This window comes from Martes martes, assembly GCF_963455335.1.
Source record: "Martes martes genome assembly, chromosome: 7".
NCBI lineage: Eukaryota > Metazoa > Chordata > Mammalia > Carnivora > Mustelidae > Martes > Martes martes.
The window spans coordinates 25,923,378-25,950,302 of record NC_137894.1 but is presented as its reverse complement, the minus strand read 5'-3'; the positions used below and the strand labels follow the sequence as shown (position 1 = coordinate 25,950,302).

The 26,925-nt window shown below is 38.0% G+C and overlaps 1 protein-coding gene across 1 annotated transcript in view; it reads left to right on the top strand.

Moving 5' to 3' along the window:
* Positions 1-25,441, top strand: part of OCA2 (OCA2 melanosomal transmembrane protein) — a 392,247-nt gene extending 366,806 nt beyond the window's left edge. The window contains exon 23 of the mRNA XM_080808622.1: positions 24,822-25,441. Coding sequence (XP_080664748.1) covers positions 24,822-24,906 — 85 coding nt within the window. The 3' untranslated portion in view covers positions 24,907-25,441. The remainder of the gene's footprint in view (positions 1-24,821) is intronic.
* The last annotated feature ends 1,484 nt before the right edge of the window (positions 25,442-26,925 follow it).

Sequence of the window (26,925 nt, the reverse complement as noted above, 5' to 3'; positions counted from 1 at the left end):
AGTTTTAAGACTTACGTATGAGTCTTTAATTTGATATAATTTTTGTTTATGGTGTGAGGGGTCCAAATTCATTCTTTTACTATGGATGTCTAGTTTTCCAAGCACCATTTGTTGAAGAGACTATCCTTTCCCCATTTTTAGCCTTTGAATCATTGCCAAAGACCATTTGATCAGATCCACAAAGGCTTATTTTTGGGCTCTCTATTCTTTAGTCTTCTCATTGGTCAATAGGTCTGTCTTTATGACAGTGCCAATATGATTTTGATTACTGTGGCTTTGTAGTATGTTTTAAAGTCAAGATGTGTGGGTCATTTATTTTTTATTTATTTCTTTTTTATTGTGTTATGTTAGTCACCATATAGTACATCATTAGTTTTTGAGGTAGTGTTCCAAGATTCATTATTTACATCTAACACCCAGTACTCCATGCAGTAAGTGCCCTCCATAATACCCACCACCAGGCTCACCCATCCCTTCACCCTCTCCCGTCTGAAATCCTCAGTTTGTTTCTCAGAGTCCACAGTCTCTCATGGTTCATCTCCCCTCCGATTTCCCCCAATTCACTTTTCCTTTCCATCTCCCAATGTCCTCCATGTTATTCCTCCTGCTCCACAAGTAAGTGAAACCATATGATAATTGACTTTCTCTGCTTGCCTTGTTTCACTCAGCATAATCACCCACAGTGAATATCATTCTCAATGGGGAAAAGATGACAGCCTTCCCTTTGAGATCAAGAACATGACAAGGATGTCCACTCTGGCCACTGTTGTTCAACATAGTATTAGAAGTCCTAGCAACAGCAATCAGACAACAAAAAGAAATAAAATGTATTCAAATTGGCAGAGAAAATATAGTATCAGTTTTAATGTCTCTTCTTTCATTTCTGATCTTTAAAATTTGAATTTTTTCTCTTTTTTATGTTAGTCTAGCTAGGAATTTGTCAGTTTTGCTGATCTTTTTAAAAAATCAGCTCTTACTTTAACTGATCTTTTTCTGTTGTTTTTCTATTCTCTTCATTTGTGCTTTAATTTTTATTATTTTATTCTTTTTGCTAACTTTTGTTTGTTCTTTTTTTCTAGTTCCTTGAAGTGTAAAATTTAGTTGTTGATTTAAGACATTTCTTCTATTTTAATGTAGGCATTTGCTACCTTAAGCTGTCTTCTTAGTGCTTTTAGTGCATCCCATAAGTTTTGGTATATTGTGTTTTCATTTTCATTGTCTTAATACATTTTATTTTTTTTTTTGTGGTGTGGCCAGCATGTCACGTCTTTAAAAATCAAAGTATAATTAACATACAGTATGATGTTAGTTTCATAATGATTCGACAATTCTATACATTTCTCAGTACTCATCAAGATAAGTGTACTCTTGAACCCCCTTATCCATTTCACTCATCCTCCTGCCCACATTCCCTCTGACAACTATCAATTTATTCTCTATATTTAAGATCTATTTTTTCTTTTGTTTCTTTTTTCTTTCTTTGTTTGTGGAATTACTGGATCAAATGGTATTTCTATTTTTAATTATTTGAAGGGCCTCTATACTATTTTCTACAGTGGGCACACCAATTTGCATTCCTACCAAGAGTGAACAAGGGTTCCTTTTTCACCACATCTTAGCCAACACTTGTTATTGCTTGTGTTTTTTATTTTAGTCATTCTGACAGGTGTAAAGTCATATGTCATGGAAGTTTTAATTTGCATTTCCTTAATGATTTGTGATGTTAAGCATCATTTCACGTGTGTGTTGTCCATCTGCATGTTTTCATTTGGAAAAAAAATATCTATTCAGGTTCTCTGCTCATTTTTTTAACAAACAATGCTTAGGAAACTGGATAGTTAACATGCTAAACTGGACCACTTTCTTATGCCATGGGTAAAAATAAACCCCAAATGGATTAAAGACCTACTATGAGCTCTGAAATTATGAAACTTCTAGAAGAAAACATAGTAATTTTTTTGACATTGGCTATAGAAACACTTTTCTAGATACATCGCTTGCTTTTTCTCGGATCCTTAGCTGTTCAGTAGTATTCCTCTGTCAGTACTTCTTACCCCATGTGTCTTAGAGTCTGTAGTCCCCTGTGGCTTTCAGGAGTTGAGCTGCTGGTTCCTGTGGTTTTCCCTAGTCTGGAACCAGAGCTGTGCCTCTTTTGACCATTTGAATTTCAAGGTAGGGGTAAAGGAGACTAATCCCTCATGCACTTGTTGGAAATGTTGCAAGTTTTATCCTCTTTATTTTCTCAGGTTTATGGAAGGGATCTAGGCATTGGTCCACTGCTTCTCCCAAAATGTCTGATACCAGGGAGGGTTTAGGGCAAATGTGAGTAAAAACACCATAAAATTATTTACTGTTTCAAATGCGGTGATTTGTTTTTTGATTGGTTTTTTGCTTTATTGCAGTAGATCCTTGACTGATTCCCAAAACTCCTCTGAAGTTATTTTGGCTAGTTCTTAGTTGTTTATTTAATGTTCCTGTGGGAAAAAGGGCAAGGAGCTTCCTAGTTCACCATTTTGCTCTGTTTCATTCTTTTTGTAATAGTAGAATGAAATTCCATTGTACAGATATACCAAATGTTTTATTTATCCATTCATGCATTGATGGACATTTCTGTTATTTCTACCTTCTTGCTTTTGCAAATAGTGCTTCTGTAGTCATAGGTGAACATACATAGGATTTGTTAGAATACTTGTTTTTAATTCTTTCGTATACCTTCCTAGTTGTGGAATTGTCAGGTCTCCCTTATTTTTGAAATATATATATTTTTGCTGCATATAGAATTTTATGTAGACATGTTTTTCTTTCCAGCACTCTAAAGATGCCTCCCCATCATCTTCTTGTTGCATAGTCTGGCAAGAGCTCTGCCATAATTTTTTGGGGGGGGTTGTTTTTCTGTGCATAATGTGGGTTTTTCTCTGGCTACCTTAGCCAATTTCTCTGTCTTTGATTTTCAGCAGTTTGAATATGATACATCTAAGGTTTGACTTTGGTTGTTTTGTTTTTTAACATTTATTCAGCATGGTGTTTTCCATGCTTGTTAGATTTGTGATGTGATTTCATTAGAAATTCCTGGATATTATTTTTTTCTGCCCCATTCTCTTTTTTCTTTCCCTACTTTTAGGATTCTCGTTACACACATTAGATGATTTGATATTGTCCCTCAATACTCGGATGCATTGTTTTTTCCTCTTCTTTTTTCTCTTCATTTTTCAGTGTGTATAATTTTTGTTGGTCTGTATTTAAATTCACTAATTACTTTCTCAGATTTGTCATGTCTGCTAATGAGTCTGTCCAAGGCACTTTTCATTTTTGCTAATATGATTCTCATTTCTACAATTTGCATTGGAATCTTTCTCATAATTTCTATCTTTCTTCTCAAATTACCCATTGATTTTGTATGTTGTTCACATTTTCCATTAGAGTCTTTAACATGTTAAACTAAGTTATTTAAAATTTCTAATCTGGAAATGTTATGACTGACTCTGGCTTCATTAGTTACATTATCTCTTGAGAGTATATTGGCTCTATTCTAGCTTACTCATATGTCTCAAATTTTTTGTTGAAAGGTGGATGAGAGAAACTAAGGCAAATATTCATTTATGCCTGGAAATGAATACACCTTTTCTTCTGTTAGGTCTTTCATGTGGATATTTGACTCAGACTGGTCACGAATTGACTTGGTGTGTGTCTTGCTACTTCAACACCTTCAGGTGCCATAATTCTCAATCCTCTAGTGTTATCTTGTGTTTACGATTGGGAATTGGTTTGTCAAAAAGTTTTTTTCAATGTCTTTTTCTTCCTCATTTTTAGGTCTTTCCTTTGCACTGAGTTACAGAGAATCTCTCTCCATGCTTTTAAGCACAATACTATTATTTGTAGCACAACACTTGTTCACCTGGTAGGAGTGTAGTGGGTGTCTTTGTTATTTGCATCATACTTTTTACTCAAGTAGGCACTATGTCTCTGAATCTTGGCTCTGTGGCCTTTTAGATTCTTGCCCCTCCCAAGCTGTGCTTCTCATTCCATACACTGTTTTTGCCTCACCTTCTGGACTTAAGGCTTTATGTCTGTTCCTTTCCCCTGATTGAAATGGATTTTCCTCAGTACCATGGGAGTATGGTGTTTGCTGCTGCCTTTGGCCTGTAGTTGTAGGCTTTCGTCCCTGAGGAGATTATGGATAAAAATCTGGGCCTGGTGTCATTCCTTCCAGCAGGAAGTGCTGATGTCTCTGCCAGGCCAGCACCACAAGGGATGATTTTTCAGGACCTGGCCAGTCTTTTCTGTGAGTACTCAATGAGGTCCATGATGAAGATACTGCATTCCTCTTTTATCTGAAGTCCCCAAGATTTCTATATTCTCTTGTTTTTATTTCACATATGCTTTTATTTCACAATGCTTTTGCCAATTTGTTGAAAGATGTTGGCTAAGTTGCTTGTAATATTGGCTGGCCTGTGTCTGCAAGTGATTACTCTCCATCTCTCTTTGCAGGTGCATGCTTTTCCTTAGACTTCAGGTTAGTTAGCTGCTCCAACATCTCAGCTCTAGGGAGGTTTGTGAAGTTTTTGATTTGAAGTTTGCCTGGATCTTTTCTGCTATATGACTCAGAATGATGTTCTTTTTGCTTTCCTCTAACTGGAAGTCTTGCATGGAAATTTAACTTACCAGGATGGGAGTCACTTTGATATATTCATTAAATCAAAGTATACAATGTGGGGAAACAAATTCCAAAAACTGACTGAATCCTCTCTTGATAACATTTCAGTAATTCACCTTCACATATATTTTCCAGAATGACCTTCACTTTTATGTTTTGGGACCTGTGTTCACACAGTGCTTCTTGCCTGGAATGCTCACCCAGATCCTCCCTGAGTGCCAGTAACAACTCATTGTTTAAAGTCCAGTTGGAACAATACTTTCTGAATAAAATATTCATAGTGCATCATAGTAGGGTGTGTTTTTTAACTGGTCCCATTTAAGACATAATTACTTATGCCTCATACTACCCAGAACACTGTGTACATTTTCCTATAATCCCATAGACCTAGCCTAGATGCCACTATAGTAAAATTCTGATGAGTGATTTAATGAACAAGGCTTAGTCAGAACCAGTTAAGAATAATTTAACATATACATTGTGTTATAGTAGTTGTTTATGGATCTGTCTTTTTTACAAATTTATGAGGTACTGAAGGCAAAATTTATCTTATTTACTTTACAGTCCCTATAGGGATAGTAGGTTTCTAATATATATTAATAAGTGAATAAACAAAAACCTTTAAAGATTGGCACTCAGTGGCACTTTCAGGGAAAGCAGGGAGAAAGGGAATGAGGAAGTGGAGAAGAAAAGGAAGGATGCTGAATTAGGTGCCACAAAGACTACCATGGTCAACCATTTTCCAGTCCCCATTCTGCTAAGGCATGACCATTCAGCAGTGTCTGCAAATTAATTTGTGGGAGGTTTTCCTCCCCCCCCCTTTTTTTTAACTGTGCACAAAATTCTTTTTTTATGGTGTTATGTTAGTCACCATAAAATACATCATTGGTTTTTGATGCAGTGTTCCAAGATTCATTGTTTATGTACAACACCCGGTGCTCCATGCAATACATGCCCTCTTTAATATCCAACACCTGGATCACCCATCTCCCACTCCCCTCCCCTCTAAAACCCTCAGTTTGTTTCTCAGAGTCCACAGTCTCTCATGGTTTGTCTCCCCCTCTGATTTCCCCCAGTTCACTTTTCCTTTCCTTCTCCTAATGTCCTTCATGTTATTCCTTATGTTCCACAAGTAAGTGAAACCATGAGATAATTGACCTTCTCTCCTTGACTTATTTCAGTCAGCATAATCTCCTCCAGTGCCATCCATGTTGATGAAAAGTTGGATATTCATCCTTTCTGATGGCTGAGTAATATTCCATTGTATATATGGATCATATCTTCTTTATCTATTCACCTGTTAAAGAGCATTTTGGCTCTTTCTATAGTTTGGTGATTGTGGACATTGTTGCTATGAACATTGGGGTACATATGACCCTTCTTTTCACTACATCTGTGTCTTTGGGGTAAATACCCAGTAGTGCAATTGCCAGATCATAGGTTAGCCCTATTTTTATTTTTTGAGGAATCTCCACACTGTTTTCCAAAGTGACTGCACCAACTTGCATTCCCACCAACAGTGGAAGAGGGTTCCCTTTTCTCCACATCCTCGCCAACAAATTTGTTGTTTCCTGCCTTGTTAATCTTTGCTATTCTAACTGGTGTGCATGTGGTTTTGATTTGAATTTCCCCAATGGCTAATGATGCCATCATCATTATCATGATGCTTGCTAGCCATTTGTATGTCTTCATTGGAGAAGTGTCTGTTCATGTCTTCTGCCCATTTTTTGACATGTTTTCTTCACCTATTATATAGAATAGTTGGGTACCAGTTTACTATAAGCAAAAGATGTGTAAATAATTGATTATTTTTATAAATGTCAACTTCTTTGTGAGTTAATATTTTGCTGTGTTTTTCAATTTTTACTAAAAAATACAAAAGTTCTAGTATGTCCCTGATAACTAAATTTGTTATAGATTTCTTCTCAACTTGCATTAGAAAATAACTTTAATGAAGTTCTTTTGGATACTTTCCACACATTTTTTTTTCTTCTTTAAACAGCTGCATTTTGTTACAGAAGCATGTACTCAGGAAGATCAAACTATCCTTTTTCCTTTCACTTCATCTCATTGAGATTGCCCCATCAATCCCAGTTCCAGGTACAGACTTTACAAGTGTGGTTCCTACACACTATCCTGTGAGGAATGTGTATTCACCTGAGCACACCCAACCCCAAGGAGAGTGGTATTTTTGCCTGCAGTCTGTGGAAGGTGGCTCATCTCTGCAGACAAAGCATCATTTCCTAATTAGATATGAACTGACAAACCTTGAAGGCAAGGGTTATATGGGCATAAAATGGGTTACTTGGAAAGTTGGGGGAAAAGGAATGGTAAATTTTGGAGTTTGAGACCTGTTGGAAATAATTAAGCTTTAATTTAAATATAAATGTTCTTTCATCAGTTTTGGACATTATATATATGAAAGTTTTATAGAGCTATTTTTGTATTAAAAAGGATAAGATAGAGACAGAAAGACTGAGCAAGAGAAAGAATTGGGTTCAACTCTCAATTCTTTGTCAAAATAGAATGTAAGTCACAATAGAGCAGAAAATTTTTCCCCCCCTGCAGTGTATCTTTAGCCATAGAATAGTGTTGAGCACATTAGGTAAATGCTCAAAAACATGTATTAAAAGAATTGACTATAGCAAATCCCTTTACTACTCATGTTTTAGTTTCTTCATGTGTAAAATGAAGTTTTAGACAAGGTTACCTCCAAAGTTATTTTTTAACTTTACAATTCTAGAAATTTATTATAATTTTAATGTCTTATAAGCTATTTTTAAGGTTTTAAGAATTGTCTTATTCTCTGATATGATATATAAGAAAGGATGAAGCAGTTTTTAAAGATGATAAATAAATAGATTTAAGGATTACAGGTTAAATCTCCTGATATTTGAAGAAGTCAGTACTAAGTGATGGCAAAAGTAAAAAAATATTGTAGTTTTTGCGTGACAAAATAATAGTGAAGCCAACTTTCTGAGGTTGGTACTCTACATAAGCGGTACGAGGATAGTCTGCTTTAAATATCTGAAGTAGGAGAGACGTTGAAAACTAGTCCTCTTTCACAGAATGAGACTGGGCAAGGATTTAAGAAGAGTTTAATCTAAGAAAGAGTTGAAGGAACTAGATATACTGGCAAAGAGAATATGAAGAGGACTTGGTACAGTTGAGAGAAATATTTCCATATTGCTGCAAGGAATAGAAATGGGACCTATGAGTACAAGTGGGTTTTTTGACTCAGTGAAAGGGAAGACTTTTAACAATCAGAGCTCATGATGGAATGCTTCACAAGGCAACTATCTCTCAAATCCTGTAAATGTCCAGTTTAAGATTAAAGCATTGAAAAAATGATGGAGATGTGTTTGATGGCCACAGTCTGGTATTTCTTGACTGAAATTTATGAAAGGAGACATTTGCCTTAAAATGGTGTAGAGAAGGTATTTTGATGTAATGTTAGAATCATTCTAAATTAGGCCAGAACTTAAGCATTTTTCCTCATACTTTTATACAAAGACACATATGGCTTTTTGGTCTTTCTCTTTTTTGTAACTGAGTTAGCTAAAATAGGTTTTGGGTCTTGATATTTCCCTAATTCTTGGTCCTAGAACTTTATTTATCCCTATTCCTCTTTAAAGGATATCCCGCAGAGCACTGTTCCCTTGAAGTAACTCAAGAAAGAGGGTTTCCAGGTCAAATCATTTTGGAAACACTGCATAATACACCCAACCCTTGGAGAACCACAGCCCACATTAGAATATTGGATTTCAAGGAGCTCTGTAGTTAATTACATCAGTGACCTGTGCTATTTTTTAGCCAGTGTTTCTCAAATGTATTTGACCTTGGAATTTCATTTTGAATAACATTTGGAGACATGCAAATGAGCCCATGTTGGAAGCAGGGTAGTCAGGTATGGTACCTATCTCTGGAAGCCTTAGAACTGTAGCACAGGGAGCTTTTATCGGCTGCATGGGCAGCATATGCTGTTCTGATGGGTAACGGAGCTCCCTTGCAGTAAGCTAGAGCCCTTCATCCAGAACAGGATGTTTAGGTGGCCGAATGTGGCTGGAGATGAGGGAAAGAATAGTAGCAGCCTCTGGGTACAGCCAGAACAGACTGAAACAGATAGGGCTTGAGCACCAGGAAGCAGGAGGTGGCCTAGCAGAAAGGATCGCAGAGGTCATAGTTCACTTTCTCCTATTTTTCTGGGAATGAAGAGACTGGTCATTTTGATACAGCACTTCCCTGAATGCAGTTGGGGTGGATGGTGCAGTCAGAAATATTTTTAAATCCCTTTTAGATAAGGACTCTGTTTTCAACCATATTCTCTCTAATTCTGTGTTAATGCATTCTGTTAAGTACTGAAGGAAACCCCCAGAGACTTAGTGTTTAACAGTCTGAATGATTTCTGTCTCTGCTTTCTGTTTTTGCATTGTATTTGAGCCTCAGTCTTTTTTTTTTTCTGTAATGTAGGGATAATGCTATCTAATAATATCCAGGTTGTTGTAAAAAATAAAGGAAGAATAAAAAACTCATAAAACAATGGGATATAATACTTAAGTGAAATTCCTGCTGGTTTTCTTTCCTTTCTCTTCCTGCAAGGAGCCAAATTTGCAGCTTTCTATTGACATAGAAACTCCTGAATCCCCTTTCCCTGAACTGTGAGTTTCAGTCTCTGTGACTGCTTTTCCCAGGTAATAGCTGGCTCTCCCTCTGGAGTTGCTATAACTTTTCTCTTCCTCAGTGTTTACTTGCTTCTATGTATGAGGATGTCTTGGTGAGAGTTCTGGGAAATTTCCAACAGGTTTTCTTTTCTGTCATACAATGACTCTGGTGTGACATATTTTTTCCTACATGACATACAATTTTAAACAGATATAAGTTGAACATTATAATTCTAAAAATAGATACCCTAGGGCTCTCCTCCTATGTGGGGTGCTGTAGAAAAGGTGCACATCATGACTTATTTAGTATCTAATCAGCCCAAAACCTCCCAGATGCCTTGTCAAAACAAAGCCTCTCACATGGGTCTTTCCTCCTTTTCCCCATTCTTTCTATGGTTGGGTTCTTCTGGTGCATATGTGTTAAGTCAGAACACAGAAAAATGTATACTGCCTGGTAAGATCTCTGTTGAACACAATGTTGTAAAACTAGAAAGAAAAGCCATTTGGATTTTAGAAGGTCTAATGGCCTTAAGTGGTTTCAGATTCGGGAAAAAGTTGATGCTAAAAACTAACATTAACTGATGAAATTATGTATCCCCAGTGCCATTGTAATCTTGATACACCTGAATTGGTTTAAAAAAAGAAAAGGAGCTCTGGGGGATATCTGGGTAGCTTAGTTGGTTAGGCATCTGACTTGATTTTGGCTCAAGTCATGGTCTCAGAGTTGTGAGACTGAGCCCCATGTTGGGCTCCATTCTGGGAGTAGAGTGTGCTTGGGATTCTTTCTCCCCCTCTTGCTCTTCCTCTCTCTATCCCTACTCCCATGTGCTCTCTCTCTCTAAAATAATAGTAAATAGAACAAAAAAAATAATAAAAAATGAAATCTGAATTCCAAAAAATGGGGAAACTTAATAGATTAATTGTGCTTAAAGATTTTCCTCACCTGATAGTCTACATTGAAAAGTCACTTAAGTGGTTACAAAGATGGCAGAGGGGTAGGGGCCCTATTTCAACCAGTCCCCTGAATTGAGCGGGTTATCTACTAGACCACTCTGAATACCCACAATATCATCCTGAGAGGTAAGAAGATATATCTAGATCTCTACAAAAAGAATATCCCTGGTGGTTGGTTTCCAGGTGTGAAGGGGGGAGCTGTGATTCTCTGGGCAGATATCAGAAGTTAAATGGAAGGGGGAGTGGTCCTCCAGGATCCTGCTCCACTGCAGCACAAAAGCCTCCTGCGCTGGAGACCAGGCACAGACTCACAGAATAGCAGTGTCAGAGGAAAGAATTTAGGGCAGTCTTCCAGACTGAAACCTGGAGCTGTGGGGTCATGCATGTGAATTGGGGGCAGCTGGTGGTTTTAGAAGCACAAAAGGCAGAGATGTGCCTGGACCTGGAAGCAAGGGCTTGGAGTGCTGCCATGGGGTACACAACCCAGGACACTCTGGTTTTTAGCTGCACAGACAGAAATGGAGACAGTGTGGCTTGGAGAGCACATTGAAGAACAGACTGCAATCTCTGTTCTGAGACAGAGGTTTGTATACAGTCACTTCTGCTTTGACTCTCAGAAGAGATGCAGGAATCCACCAGGGAAAGCCATCTGAGAACAAAAGCCCCCCAAAACCGGTTTTCACTGAGCCCATCCCCCCCAAAGGGGGCAGGGTAACTCTGTTCAAACAGGGTTGCCTGAGTAACAGGGTAGCAGGCCCCTCTCCCAGAAGACAGGCTGGAAGAACAAGAGGCCAACAACCCTAAGGTCCCTATAAAACAGGTGCATCTTGCTTGGGTTGTGGTCAGTGATTTGGGTTCTGCACATTCCCTCAACCACCCATCAATAGAATGACTAAAAGGAGGAACCCCTAACGCAGGAAAGATTCAGAGACTGTGGCCTCTGTCACAGAACTAATGGATATAGATATAAGCAAGATGTCAGAAATAGAAGACAATAGCTGGGATAGAGGACACCATTAATGGCAACATAGATTCTCTAAGGGCAGAGATGAAAGCTGATCTGGTAGAACTTAAAAATGCTATCAATGAGATACAATCTAATCTAGATACTCTAACAGCTAGGGTAAATGAGACAAAAGAACTAATTAGTGATCTAGAAGACAAACTGATATAAAAGAAGGAACAGGAGGAGGTCTGGAAAAAAACAGCTTAGAATCCATGAAAACAGAATTAGAGAAATAGATGATGCCATGAAACATTCCAGGTCAGAATTATTGGGGGTGGAGACAGAGAGAACTAGAAGATATATTTGAGCAAACCATAGCTGGGAACTTCCTTAATCTGGGAAATGAAACAAGCATTCATGTCCTAGAGGCAGAAAGGACCCCTCCCAAGTTAAGAAGAATAAACCACTGCCCTGTATATGTATGCATGTAATAGTAATAGTAAAACTTGCTAATCTCAGAACCAAGGAAACCATCTTAAGGGCAGCTAGGGGGAAGAGATTCCTTACCTACAGAGGGAGGAACATCAGAATAACACCAGACTTTCCTATAGAGATCTGGCAAGCCAGAGAGGTCTGGCAAGACATATTCAGGGTACTAAATGAGAAGACCATGCCATCAAGAATACTTTATCTGGCAAGGCTGTCATTTGGAATGGATGGAGAGATAAAGATTTTCCAGGACCAGCAGAAACTAAAAGAATACATGATCACTAGCTGGCTCTGCAAGAAACATTAAGGGGAATTCTCTGAAAGCAGAAGGACTCCAACAGTGATCCAGAACAGAGATATACAGATATAATCCATAGAAACAAGGACTTCACAAGCAACATGATGTCAATTAAAATCTTATCTTTCATTAATCACTCTCAACGTGAGCTGCCTAAATGCTCCCATAAAATGGCACAGGGTTGCAGATTGGATAAAAAGGCAGGACCCATCCATATGCTGTCTTAAGAGGCTCATTTTGAACCTAAGGATACATCCAGACTGAAAGTGAAGGAATGGACTCTTTTATGTCAATGGACCCAAAAGAAAGCTGGGATAGCAATTCTCATATCAGACAAATTAGATTTTAAGCTAAATTTTGTAGTTAGAGATACAGAGGGACACTATATCTTTCTTAAAGGGTTTATCCAACAAGAATATCTAACAATTGTAAATATCTATACCCCCAAATGGGAGTGGCCAACTACATAAGCCAACTGTTAACCAAAATAAAGACATATTGATAACAGTACATTAATTGTAGGAGACCTCACCACTCCACTCTCAACAATAGACAGATCAACTAAGCAGAAAATCAAAAAGAAACATGAGCTTTGAATGACACCCTGGAACAAAGGGACCTCATAGATACATACATAAAGAACATTCCTCCCTAGTACAAAAGAATACTCATTCTTCTCAAGCAAACGTGGAACTTTCTCCAGAATAGACCACATACTGGGTCATGAATCAGGTCTCAACTGATCCCAAAAGATTGAGATTTTTCCCTGCAAATTCTCAGAACACAGTGCTTTGAAAGCACTTTCCACAAGAAAAAATTTGGAAGAAATTTAAATACTTGGAAGTTAAAGAACACCTTGCTCAAGAATGTTTGAATCAACCAGGAAATCAAAGAAGAACTTAAACAATTCATGGAAACCAGTGAGAAAGAAAACACATTGGTCCAAAACCCATGCGATTCGGCAAAAGTGGTCCTAAGTGGGAAATGCATAACCATCTAAGCCTCACTCAAAAAAAAAAAAAATAAAAAAAAATAAAAAAATAAAAAAAAAAAGAAAGAAAGAAAGAAAGAAAGAAAAGAAAAAAAATCCAGAATACACAAATTCTCTTTACATCTCAAAGGACTGGAGAATCAACAACAAATTAAGTCTGCCCCATGCACGGGAAGGGAAATAATTAAGATGAGAGCAGAGATCATTGAGTTAGGAACCAGAAATACAGTAGGACACATCAACAAAACTAGAAGCTGGTTCTTTGAAAGAATTAATAAGATCAATAAACCACTGGCCAGATTTATCCAAAAGAAAAGAGAGAGGACCCAAATTAATAAAATTGTGAATGAAAGGGGAGAGATCATGACTAACACAAAGGAAATAGAAACAGTCATCAGAAATTATTATCAACCACTATATGCCAATGAATTAAGCAACCTGGAAGAAATGCATGCATTCCTGGACACCTATAAACTACCAAGACTGAAACAGGAAGAAATTAATAATCTGAATGGACCAATAACCAGTAATGAGATTGAACCAGTGATGTGATCAAAAACCTCCAAAAAACAAGAGTCCAGGACCTGATGGATTCCCTGGGCAATTCCACCAAACATTCAAAGAAATCATGCTTACTTTCCTGAACCTGTTTCAAAAAATAGAAGCAGAAGGAAACTTCCAGACTCATTCTATGAGGCTAGCATTACCTTGATCCCCAAACCAGGCAAAGTCCCTATCAAAAAGGACCATTTCAGACCACTATGGATGCCTAATTTCTCAACAAAATTCTCAACAGGATCCTAGCTAATAGGCTCCAACAGTACATTGAAAGGGTTATCTACAATGACAATTTATTGCTGGGATGCAAGGGTGGTTCAACATTCACAAATCAATCAATGTGATAGAATATACTAATAAGAGAAGAGAGAAGAAACACATGGGTCCTCTCAATTGGTGCAGAAAAAGCATTTGACAAAATACAGCATCCTTTCCCAATTAAAATATTCAGAGTATAGGGGTAGAGGGAACATTCCTCAATTTCATAAAATCCATCTGTGAAAAACCCACAGTGAATATCATTCTCAATGTTTCCTCTCCAACATTTGTTGTTTCCTGTCTTGTCAATTTCTGCCATTCTAACTGGTGTAAGGTGGTATCTCAATGTGGTTTTGATTTTAATTTCCCTGATGGCTATTGATGATGAATATTTTTTCATGTGTCTGTTAGCAATTTGTATGTCTTTTGAGAAGTGTCTGTTCATGTCTCCTGCCCATTTTTTGAACTGAGTATTTGTTTCTTAGATGTTGAGTTTGAGAAGTTCTTTATAAATCTTGGATATCTGCCCTTTGTCTACAGTGTCATTTGGAAACTTCTCCCATTCCGTGGGTTGCCTCTTTGTTTTTTTTTGTTTTTGTATGGTTTTTTTTTGTTTGTTTGTTTGTTTTTGTTTTGTTTTGTTTTGGTTTGGTTTTGACTGTTTTGTTTGCTGTGCAGAAGCTTTTTACCTTGAGGAAATCCCGAAAGTTCATTTTCGCTTTTGTTTCCTTTGCCTTTGGAGATGTGTCTTGAAAGAAGTTCCTGTGGCCAATGTCAAAGAGGTTACTGCACATGTTCTTCTCTAGGATTTTGATGGATTCCTTTCTCACATTGAGGTCTTTCATCCATTTTGAGTTTATCCTTGTATATGGTGTAAGGGAATGCTCCAGTTTCATTCTTCTGTTTATAACTGTTTTATTTTCCAAGCACCGTTTATTGAAGAGGTTGTCTTTTTTCCATTGGATATTTTTTCCTGCTTTGTCGAAGATTATTTGACCATAGAGGTGAGGATCCATATCTGGACTGCCTATTCTGTTCCATTGGTCTATATGCCTGTTTTTGTGCCAGCACCATGCTGTCTTGGTGATCACAGCTTTGCAATACAGCTTGAAATGAAGTAATGTGATATCACCAGCATTGTTTTCATTTTTCAAAATTTCCTTGGCAATTGGGGTCTTTTCTGGTTCCATACAAATTTTAGGATTGTTTATTCCAGCACTTTGAAAATGCCACCGGTGTTTGGATCAGGATGGTTTTGAAAGTATAGATTGCTCTGGGAAGCATAGACATTTTAATAATGTTTATCCTTCTGATCCATGAACATGGAATATTTTTCCATCTCTTTGTGTTTTCTTCAATTTCTTTCACTAGTGTTCTGTAGTTCCTTGAGTATAGATCCTTTACCTCTTTGGTTAGGTTTATTCCAAGGTATCTTATGGCTTTTGGTGCTATTGTAAATGGAATCAATTCTTTAATTTCTCTTTCTTCTATCTCATTGTTAGTGTATATAAATACAACTGATTTCTGCGAGTTGATTATATATCCTGCCACTTTGCTGAATTCCTGTATGAGTTCTAGTAATGTGGGGGTGAAGTCTTTAGGGTTTTTCACATAAAGTACCATGTCATCTGTAAAGAGAGAGAGTTTGTCTTCCTCTGTGCCAATTTGAATATCTTTTATTTCTTTTTGTTGTCTGATTGCTTTTGCTAGGACTTCTGGTACTATGTTGAACAACAGTGGCAAGTTTGGGCATCCTTGTTGTGTTTGTGACCTTAAGGGAAAGGCCGAGAGCCTTTCTTTGGTTGATGGGAATGCAAATTGGTACAGCCACTTTGGAAAACTGTGGAGGTTCCTCAAAAAGATAAAAATAGAGCTACCCTATGATTCAGCAATTGCACTACTGAGTATTTACCCCAAAGATACACATGTCATGAAAAGAAGGGCCATACGCACCCCAATGTTCATAGCAGCAATGTCCACAATAGCAAAACTGTGGAAGGAGCTGAGATGTCCTTCAACAGATGAATGGATAAAGAAGATGTGGTCCATGTATACAATGGAATATTACTCAGCCTTCACAAAAGATGAATACCCCACTTTTGCATCAATGTGGATAGGGCTGGAGGAGATTATGCTAAGTGAAATATGTCAGTACAGAGAAAGTAAATTATCATATGGTTTCACTTATTTGTGGAACATAAGGAATAGCATGGAGGGCATTAGGAGAAGGAAGGGAAAAATGAAGGGGAAGGAAATCAGAGGGGGAGATGAGCCATAAGAGACTATGGACTCTTATAATCAAACTGTGAGTTTTTGAGGGGAAGGGGAAGGGAGGATGGGTTAACCTAGTGATGGCTATTAAAGAGGGCATGTATTGCATGGAGCATTGGCTGTTATATGCAAACAATGAATCATGGAACACTACATCAAAAACTAATGATGAACTGTATGGTGACTAACATAACATAATAAAAAAATAAAGGTAGAAACGTGTAATATAAAATATAGAAGTCTTTAAAAAATCCAGTAGGACAGCCAATATAATAGTTTCTAACTTCCAGAAATAATAGCATCAAAATGTCCATATAAGTTCAGTCAGAAGTGAAAGGAGAAATTAATGTAAACTTCATTGGTAATGAAGCCTTTCATGTGACACTATCCATTTCTGAGAATTGAAATATTAGATATATAATTCTCTTTTCTATGGAGAATATGCCTTCATTTCAAGAGTCCACAAAACAGCTACAAAAATCCATTGTATATTAAGCTGTGAAGACAATCTTCATGATTTAATAACTGGATATTTAAAAACCACTGTCTCTGACTACCATGATTGATTTGCATTGCATTGTAAATTAAAAATAAGAGGAAAAGGATGATCCACTTTACAAAAGATAAATCAAAAGGAGTAATAATAATAATAATAGAAGTACTAGTGATTATACTAACAGAATTTTGGTAGTAGTAACAAAAACAATGATAGTATTCACTATTGCAAGAACATTTATACAGTACTAGACCTTAATCATTGCTGTATACACTATATTTACATTTCTTTTCAGAAAATATTATTTTATGGGAAGATTAAACTCAGGAGGTTGGCTATTTGTTGAAGGTATGCAGCAAATTCAATTCACACCAGCAGGCTTTGTGTGGCCCCCACCCCTATGATTTACTGGCAGCTGAATGATTGTTTAAGAAACAAAACAAATGATCATGGGAGAAAAAGAGAGAGAGGCAAATCAGGAAATAGACTCTTAACTATAGAGAACAAATCGATGGTTTGAGGAAACGTGAGTGGGGGATGGGGGAAATAGGTGGCGGGTATTAGGAGTGTGCTTGTGATGAGCACCAGGTGTTATACGTTAAGTGTTAAATCAGTAAATTCAACACCTGAAACTAATATTACACTGTATGTTAACTAACTGGAATTTAAATAAAAACAAACAAAAAGACCCCCCCCCCACACACAAGAAAACTAAACAGTGGAACTGATAAGTCAAGAGGTGATTTTTTTTTTAATGTTTTTGATGTTATAAATAAAGCTTTGGCATTAATCGAGAAAAATAATGAATACAAAAATTAGGTACAAAGGGAATAAAGCTACAGAGATAAACATTAAAATTATATTAGGATATTATATAAATGTGCTAATAAAAGAGTTTTATAAAATTAATGTTTCTCAGGAAAAATATAAATCATCAAGGTTATTTTAAGTAGTAGGTTCATATGGATGCTCTCTTTGAAATTTCTCATGTCCATTCTCCTCCTCTTTGGCTGTTCAATTCCCATTTTCTGTTGAACAACAGACTTAAAAGTCATTTTTCTTACAAACCTCCTCTTTCTGCTCAGCCCCTTACACCAACAGTTGGGCACCACCAGGTAAAGGAGTTACTTGCTTTTGGTGCTTTCCTTCACAATCTTGAGTATGGGCCTTTGTTTAGTACTCACTACATTGTGTTGCAAATTTGATTTTCTATTTGCTCCTTTCACTGTGGGCTACTTATAGGCAGAGAGTGCCTATTATTTCTCTTTATCTCACCCAGGTATTATCCAACAAAGAGTGCAATGTAAGTAACAAAGGCATTAAGTAATTTTAGAGGGGTTGGAGTGAGGAGAAGAACAATTATTTCTAACAAAGGAAGATCTGCAGGTGTTTATAGGGTAGAAGAAGATGTCAGTCAAAAGGAGGCATTAAAGGTATGAAAGAAGAAAGGACTTGGTGAACAAAGTTCTTAGAGGAGGGCCAAAGAGATTAAATCCAAAGTTTGAGTCCAATACTCAATAGAGGGAAAAAAGAAAGGTAAAGATAAAGGCTTGCTGGGTGTAGATGAGGAATGTTGCTGCTATTTAACTCAGCTAAATATGATGTTCTTTAAAAAGTCAGAAGGGATTCATGAAACCCTATGTTTATTGCTGCACCATTTTCAATAGCCACATTATAGACACAGCCTGTTCATCAACAGATGAATGGATAAATAAGATGGGGTATATACATACAATGGAATATTATTCAGCCATAAAAAGAATGAAGTCTTGTCATTTATAATAATATGGACAGAGCTAGAGAGTACAATATTAAGTGAAATATGTCAAGCAGAGAAAGACAAATACCATATGATTTCACTCATGTAGAATTCAAGAAACAAAATAAATGAACAAAGGAAAAGAAAGAGAGACAAACCCAAAATAGACTCTTAACTATAGAGAACAAACTAATGATTACCAGAGCGGAAGTGGGTGTGGGGGATGGATGAAATAAGTGAAGGGGATTGAGAGTACACTTACCATGATGAGCACTGAATACTATATAGAATTGTTGAATCACTATATTACATACCTGAACTTAATACAACATTGTATGTCAATTACACTGGAATTCAATTAAAAAATAAAAGTCAGAGGAAGGTCGTATTCCAAATATGGGAATATGGGAGGAGCCAGGAAGTTTCAGCAAATGTATTGAACAAAACATTGATAAGGTGTCTTCATATGATGCCAAGTATTTGCAGGACTTTCTGACTTTCCATTTATGTTCAATGGAGACCCTCAATGGGTAAAGGGGTTCTCCAACATGGAAGGGAGAGACTGGCTGGCTGCAGATATCATGGAGGGAGAGAGAAGAGTCCCAGCTCTACAGATGGCCCAAGAGCACTGGTACTGGTCAAGAGACAGAGGGAGCTAGCAGAGGTGGGCACAAAGTATGTAATGAAAATGCTTTTTTTTTCAGAAGGAGAAAGAACAAGACACAATTTTCTCAAATTCTTTCTCTTTTGCTTGCTATAAAGATGGTACATACGTGTCATAAGTTTGAACACATGAAAAAGAAACCATGCAAACTTGAGTCTATTCTGATGGGGACAAAAGCAAATTTTTACAATTTCAAAAATTTCATTGCCACCTGCCTTTTTTCCTCTAAGTTTTGCCTTTTTACTTTGATGCTTTGCTCCTTACTATGATTTCTATTTGTTCCTCTGTCATTCTTTCTAGTCTTTAGCTATGTGAGCTCTGCTGCTGGCAGCTCATCACCAACACAATATGATGGGGAACACTCTGAAAATACCATAAGATCCCCTCCTAACTTAGATGTGCCTTCTCTCTTCTGTAGCTCTCCTTTTGGGTCACTACCTTCTACCTCACCAAGAACTGTGGGAAATATAATGATGGGGCTTTATTTCCAGGATGCAGGAAGTTCATTCAGCCTTTCTTCATGAAATGGATTAGCTAGTTGTCGCCTGGAGAGATCTAGGACATGAGGTATGAGGCTGTTCAAATTTCAAATGGTGGCTGAGGATGAGAAAACAATTCATGTCCTGAGGCCCTGAATGACATGAGGACAGTTTAAGGGACTGAAGAGTATGGCTCTCAAAGTATCCAGGGTCTGTGGACGGTGGGGCAAGCTGTACATCCTGTGATAAGTTCCCACAGTCCTGTAGAAGCTGAAGCTGTTCTGCTGAGAAACATGCATATCCTTTGTAGAAAGAAAACAATGAAATGACTTTTGATTAAGATCTATAATCACGGTATGTTATAAAGCCTTTTGGAAAGGAAAAATAGATAGGAAGAATGGTTTCAGTCTAAAACTCAAGTAGGAGACTTCATTCACAAACATTTCCTTTTGAAACGAGGCCTGTCTTCAGTGTGTGGAATTCTGCTCTCAGTGCAATGCCTGACCTCCATCGGAAGTGGCATGGTTCTGAGCAGCTTGTTTCCCAGCAGTTTGGAGGCTTCGGTTCCTGGGAGTACTGTGTGTCATCACAGTGATGTTTTTAACCTAAAACGGAATGCATTGGTCTGGGCATCCATCTGACATTTTGCATCTTGATTTGTGCTTTGACATTCAAGTGTTTTTGTCTTTTGTAACAGAACGTGATGTTTGGAGCCAGCATAGATTAAAAATAATCCCAGAGGGAAATGAAAGCATGATGTGATGCTGGATTTTGAGCAAATTTGCTTTCCCTAAGCCTTTTGGTGAAGGTACTACTTTTCTGAGAGGCTTGGGGAGCAAGACAAATGGATCTTCTGGGAAATGGAACTGCTCTTGGTAAATGTAGAGCATAAATGTGTATATGCAGAGAACTCCTGGCAGTGACAGGAAGTCATTACTGCCCTTTCTTCAAATAAATCTCCTTCCAGCAGACTCCAGCCTGGGCAGTGAGTGAAACATTGAAACACCGATCAAGCTAACCATACTCCCACAGGAAAAAGCAGCAGGGGCTCACCCCAAGAAGGAACATGCCAGCATTAGCAGTTTCTAATGAAAGAGGTGCCCCACCCTTGTCTTTACCCATCAGATACTTAGGTGTGTAGTCACTGTTGTCAGTGTTGTCTTCAAATTGCCAATAAACAGCTTCATCATTTGTCTTGATCCTAACCTTAGAGGATTCTTTGTGTCTATGTTTGACTTCCAAAATGTATAAGGAAAAGGTCGCCCTGATGAGCTTGCTCCTCTGGGGGAGATGTACAGAGAGGGTGGCAGAGACTCTGTCAGGCTGTCTGAACCTGCTTTCTCTGAGAAGGCCTTGCTCCAGCGTATCCTCTCCAAAAACTCCATCTAGAGCTAGCATCCCCTGCCTCAACTCAAGGTCTTAAACCTGCCTTTTCACATGTTTTCAGCCAGAAATCATGATGCTCCTAGAGCTGCATTGGACTGCACAGCCCCCAGTCACTTTGACACAATTGAGCCTTGAAATGTGGCAAGTCAAAGTAAGGTATCTTGTAAATAGAAAACCTACACTGGATTTTGAAAATTAAGTATACAAAAACGAATGCAAAATATTCCATTAGGAATTTTATGTTGATTATATGTTAAAATAATAATTTGGATATGTTGGAATAAATAAAATATATTATTTTTTTTTTTTTAAACATTTTTTTTTTTTATTTTTATTTATTTTTTTTTTTAAAGATTTTATTTATCTATTTGACAGACAGATCACAAGTAAGCAGAGAGGCAGGCAGAGAGAGAAGGGAGGAAGCAGGCTCCCTGCTGAGCAGAGAGCCCGATGCGGGGCTCGATCCCAGGACACTGGGATCATGACCTGAGCCGAAGGCAGCGGCTTTAACCCACTGAGCCACCCAGGCGCCCCAATAAAATATATTATTAAATATAATTTCATTTGTTTTCTTTTGCTGTTTTTTGAATATGTGGTACAAGAAATTTGAAATTACATAGTGACTCATAGTACTTTTCTGTTGGTTGGTGGTCTGGGACTACCTTTTATTTTGAGTAGGAGTTGACAAGAAGATGACACTTTTCTTCACCTTCTTAAGACTGTCTTTTTTTTTTATAATAGGGGGTGGCAAATATTTTTTGTAAAGGGTCAGATAGTATACATTTCAGGCTTTGTGGACCACATGGTTTCTGTTGCAACTACTCAACTCTACTGTGCTGTGCCAGACACAGCCACCTTAGATGGTAGAGCAGCCATTGATAAGTAAATGAATGGGAGAGAATGTGTTCCAATAAAACTTTATTTACCAAAACAGGCAGTGGGCCAGTATTAGCCTGGGGGCTATAGTTTATTGTTTCTTGATCTGTAGAAATGGGTGATTTACTTAAGTGAGTTCTCTTTGGACTGGGAAAGCACATTTTTCATTCATAGAATCCTTACTGTATGCAAGTTTATAGGTTGAGAGATCTTATGGTACATGCAAATATCTTTGTGAGTATTATTATGACTTTGGCATGTCATAACTTAACTAACCAATGATGGAGCCGGAATCTAAAATAATAGACCTGGCATCTGATGTGAATTCTCTTCTCTCTCTTTCTCTCTGTTTCTCCATCTCTCCCTTCTTTACCTTCCTCCCTCTTCCCTTTCCTTTTTTTCCCTTCTCTCTCTTTTTCTATATCTCTCACCTGTCTCTCTGTTTTTCTCTGTTTCTGCTTTTGTCTCTGTCTCCATCTCTCTTCTCCCACTGGTTAGGCTGGAGTTTGTACCCTCTGGGGTTCCTTATTTAAGGCACTGTAGGTGGTATTAGGATAGGCTTAGACTGATGGAGTCTCCTGAAGTTCAGCAAATACTAAAATGTCTCCTTTGTAGTCCTGAATATTGTGTCTGAGACTCACTGTCATGTTAAATGGACTCAAAGAAGTATCTTGTCAATCTTGCTCTGGTGGCTCATTATGTGACCAGACACTGGTCTAAGGCATTTATAGGGATGAACTCATATAATCCTCATAATAACCTCGGTAAGTAAGTACTGTTATTTCCATTTCAAAAATGAAGAAATTGAGTCATGGAGATGTCCCAAGATCATGCAGCTGGACAAGAGCAGGGCCCTTAACTAATGTGTGGTGGTGGGAATGCATGCAGGTTTTGAAGCCAGAAAAATATTCCAAAATATCATCGGCATCATGGTGGTGGTATACTTTGTAAAATTCCTTAATATATTTAAGCTTCAGTTTCTTTGTCTATAAAATAGGGATGATATGTACGACCTACCTTATTGTGTTTGGGAAATGTCAATATCTGTCTCTATGAAACCCTTAAGGTATAGCAGATGTTCAGTAAGTCACTTATTTCTGAGTGGTATACTATCATTTTATAGTTTATTTATACCCACAGGGAAGCAGAATGTATAGTGATTATGAACATGGACTTTAGAGTTAGATTGAATGGGTTTGAATGTCTACACCATAACAGATTACACAAGTGACCTGGATAAATTTGCTTCCTTTTCCAAATTCCATCTATACAGTGGGTGCAATGATACCAGTCTTGAAAGGTGATATAAGCCGTTGATGTGGTCATCTGTGTGAGGATTTACTTGTTGTCTAGATACTAAGTGAACAGTCATTTTTCCGATGGTGTCAGATCCCCAGATGATGCTCCTTCTTGGGATCAGTGTTATCTCTGAGACACCAGTAACTCTTAGTTGGAAGCACAGCAGAACCATCTACAGGGAGCTTCCTCTGGGTTTGGACTCCCCAAGCATAATGTCTTCTTTTTGTGGGATCCATCACTTGCAAGGCAGATTTGCCTCTGAAACATACCAGATGTCCCAGCACCCAGGTTGACGTGTTCAGCATCTTACTTAACACTGATGTAATTTAACACAATCTGTCACAGTGTGAAGAAAGGTTTGCATTTGTATGAAAGTTTGTGATGATATCTGTGATGCTTGGAGTTGACCAGACACTGTTCCTGGCGTGTATTTTTCCAGAATTCAATGATCAGGGTTGACTTATTGCAAACATGTCTAGGTATTTTAAAACAACAACCACCACCAAGTTTATTAATCTCAAGAAATCTAGATAATCTTAGTAAAACACGTTGTTTAGGTTTTCTGTTTTGTAAAAGAAATGTCAGAATAGAAGCTACCACCTCCTTGGGGCACCTGGGTAGCCCAGTTGGTTAAGCGTCTGCCTTCAGTTCAGGTCATGATCCCAGGATCCTGGGATCAAGCCCTGCATTGGACTCCCTGCGCTGCAGGGAGCCTGCTTCTCCGTCTCTCTCTGACTGCTGCTCCGCTTGCTTGTAATCTCTCTCTCTCCCTGTCAAATAAATAAACATTTTTTAAAAAAGAAGCAGCAGCAGCTACCCCCTTCCTGAAATGTCCAATTCTGGCTTGGAATTTAAGAAACTATTTCACTTGTGGATGTAGTTTCTGTGTTTAAATTACAGCTCTGTGAAGAGAGCCTTGCTGTGACTCTTTCTGAGTAGCCACTCCTCATGCCATGGTCAGGGAAAGGAAGAACGTCAAAATTCTTGTCATTATCACACACTAGGCTCTTACCAGTGATTTTTTAAGCCTTTTCAAGACAAAAACTTCAATCTTTGCAGTAACTTCCCTCAGTGACAATGAACCACTAAGCAATGTCTTCAAAGCATGAGTTCCAAATGCCAAGTGGGAATTGACTGGGATTTATTAGTCAGGATAGGGGTTTGTGGGAATACAAGTATATTATGGGAGGCATATAGTGAGGGGAACTTTCATCTTTTTATGACTTCTTTTTATGACTTCTTTTGTATTTGTGCCTATCTACACTCACATCTTCCCTTCCTAAGACAAGATATTATTTCCCAATCCTACCTCTGAAGCTCTCTTCACTTTTAAGCATTACAAACTTCCAGAGTCTGTGGAAATATGACCTTTCTGGGAAACCAGTTTTCTCAGAAGGACAATTGGAAGATGAAGCAGAGATTTAAATAATGGTCCAGTTACATGATATTGGCAGTTGTAAATGTCATTATCAATATCAACACTCTAATGTTATAGATGAATAAGATGAGGCTATAAAATGTCAACTAACATTTGCAAAAATTGTAAGCACATCTCAAAATGTGATGTATTGGTGGATATCTAATGAAGGCATGCATCCATACCATCTAGGCTAAAACCAACTTTTCAATTTCTAGAAATAAGAAGTAATTGCCTTTACAGATACAGAAAGCTCCTAAATCGTGACAAATATAATGATGCAATAACAAATGTAATAATGAGTCTAGATCTCACAGTACTTATGAGATACCAGACACCACAATCCACTTTTCTTTGCTTTTCAGGTTGGGCTTCCCAATGATGGTCGTCTCCTGCACAGTTGGGATGTGCTACCTCCTTGTTGCTCATGTCGTGATGGGATGGAATTAATAGATACACATCATTTGAAGAGTAAAGGAAACTTGACCCATCACCAGCATCAGTAGAAAAACACCCAAGACCACTCTTGGGAGAAGAAAAGGTGCTCATCATGGGGGTGCTCTGGAGTGGAGAATTTTAGCATCCATATTCACTCAGGTGAATGCTGGAAAATCATGGGAAATACAAAATAACTTACTAAAGATTCCACTACGGGAAAATATGTATATTTCAAAACACATCTTGCTATGCTCTGTAAGAAAAGACACAAATGCAGTATTTTACCCAAATGGCTTATACTATTTAACTGTCACTTTCCTGAGGCCTTCTAGAGTTTTTTCATGTAATCACTTTTCATGTTAAAATAATCAGCATTCAAATTGTATACTCTCCAAATACATATTCTCCTTTGGAAAAGGAAGACAGTTTGTAAGGAAATATTTTATGTGTTAAAAAAAATAAACTGTATCTTGACAAAAGGTTTAGAATTTGTTAGTCTCCTAATTTTTTAGTTGTTTAAATTGTGTAAAATTGTATTTTATCCATTTATGTTTTTTCCTCTGTTTTTAAGTCATCAATTACAAGTGCAGGGTGCCTAAGTGTCTCAGTCAGTTAGGCGTCTGCCTTCAGTTCAGGTCATGATTCCAGGGTCCTGGGATCAAGCCCTGCATTGGGCTCTCTGCTCAGATGAGAGCAGAAAGCTCTCCCTTTCCCTCTGCCCCTCCCTCCACTTGTGCTCTCTCTATCTCTCTCAAATAAATAAAATCTTCTAAAAAATTTACAAGGACAGAAATTTGACTTGTAAGAAGGTCATAAGTGTTTTTTAAATAATATTTTACATATTTAACATTTAGAATAATAATCTTCAGTTTTGACGGTGGTACATGCTATTTCCAGTGATTATACAAAAGTGTGGTTAATGCACCCTGTTCTGCACACTGCACAGGACTCTAGGGTTTCAGTCAATGTTTATTAAATGTTCTTTTGTGGAGCATTGTGTGTGAGACAAAGACAGTGAGAGCAAAGAGCAGGGAGATCTGAGGTCTCATCTGCTTTGCTTGGTCGGTACTGTTGTTATTGCCCAGACAAGCGACCTCTTCTTCAGTTTTTGTTCTACTCTGTGTGATTCCTTGAGATGAAAATGTTTACTGGGGGCTCTCCTCAGAAGTGGTAGTTGTATAAAGTGTCTGATTTCAAAAGGTTTAAGATCCCCAGGGCACTAAATAGTGGGAAATAGGAGACCTTTCTAGTTACATTTCTGTCCCTGGCACTCTCAGGATGAATGTGCCCTTTCTACAGTTTAGAATCTATATTTGTTAAATGGCAACCTGTGTCTTTCCTGAAAGGTAGGGAGAGAGTTTATGAGAATATGCCCTTTGAATTCATGAGCCATCTTTGAATTCTTTGACAGCAAAGATGACACGAAGTCCCAATTTGTTTTACAATCTGATCTTGGTCACAGAAGCTGTTGTGTGCTCCTGACTCAGTGCTCCAGAGGAGCCTACACCCCAGACTTCCCCAGGAAGGAGACCTGACAGCTGTTCTAGCTCTGCTCCCTTTTCATGTTGACTTACTGATGCCTATATATCCCTAAAGTCTTTCACTAAAAGGCATGGTCTTCTCTTCTCCCACATATTTTCTTGTCTGGTGGTGGTGTTGGTGCCTTCCTTGTGCCCAGATGCTGCTTCTAATTTATGGGTCTTCTTTCCTCCTTTCCATTTCCTCCCCCATGATGCTGCACCCTCTGTCTTTCCACCTCCCACCTCTCCTCATTGATGCCTTCCTCAGTCCTCAGTCACTCCTTCTCACTCTTAAATACCCTTGGATCTTGACCCCCTCAGTTTCTCAGCACTCCCCATTCAATATTCAAGCTTCATTATATCTGAACTTTGTCCCCAGTAACTTTCCCTTGAATTCTTCATGTCACATCTCTCTCTCTGACACCTCTGGTCATCTGCTCCAGATCACCACCCAAACACCTTCCTCCACTGATGTCTCCAGTTCATCAGTCACTCCCCTGCTAACCTCCCA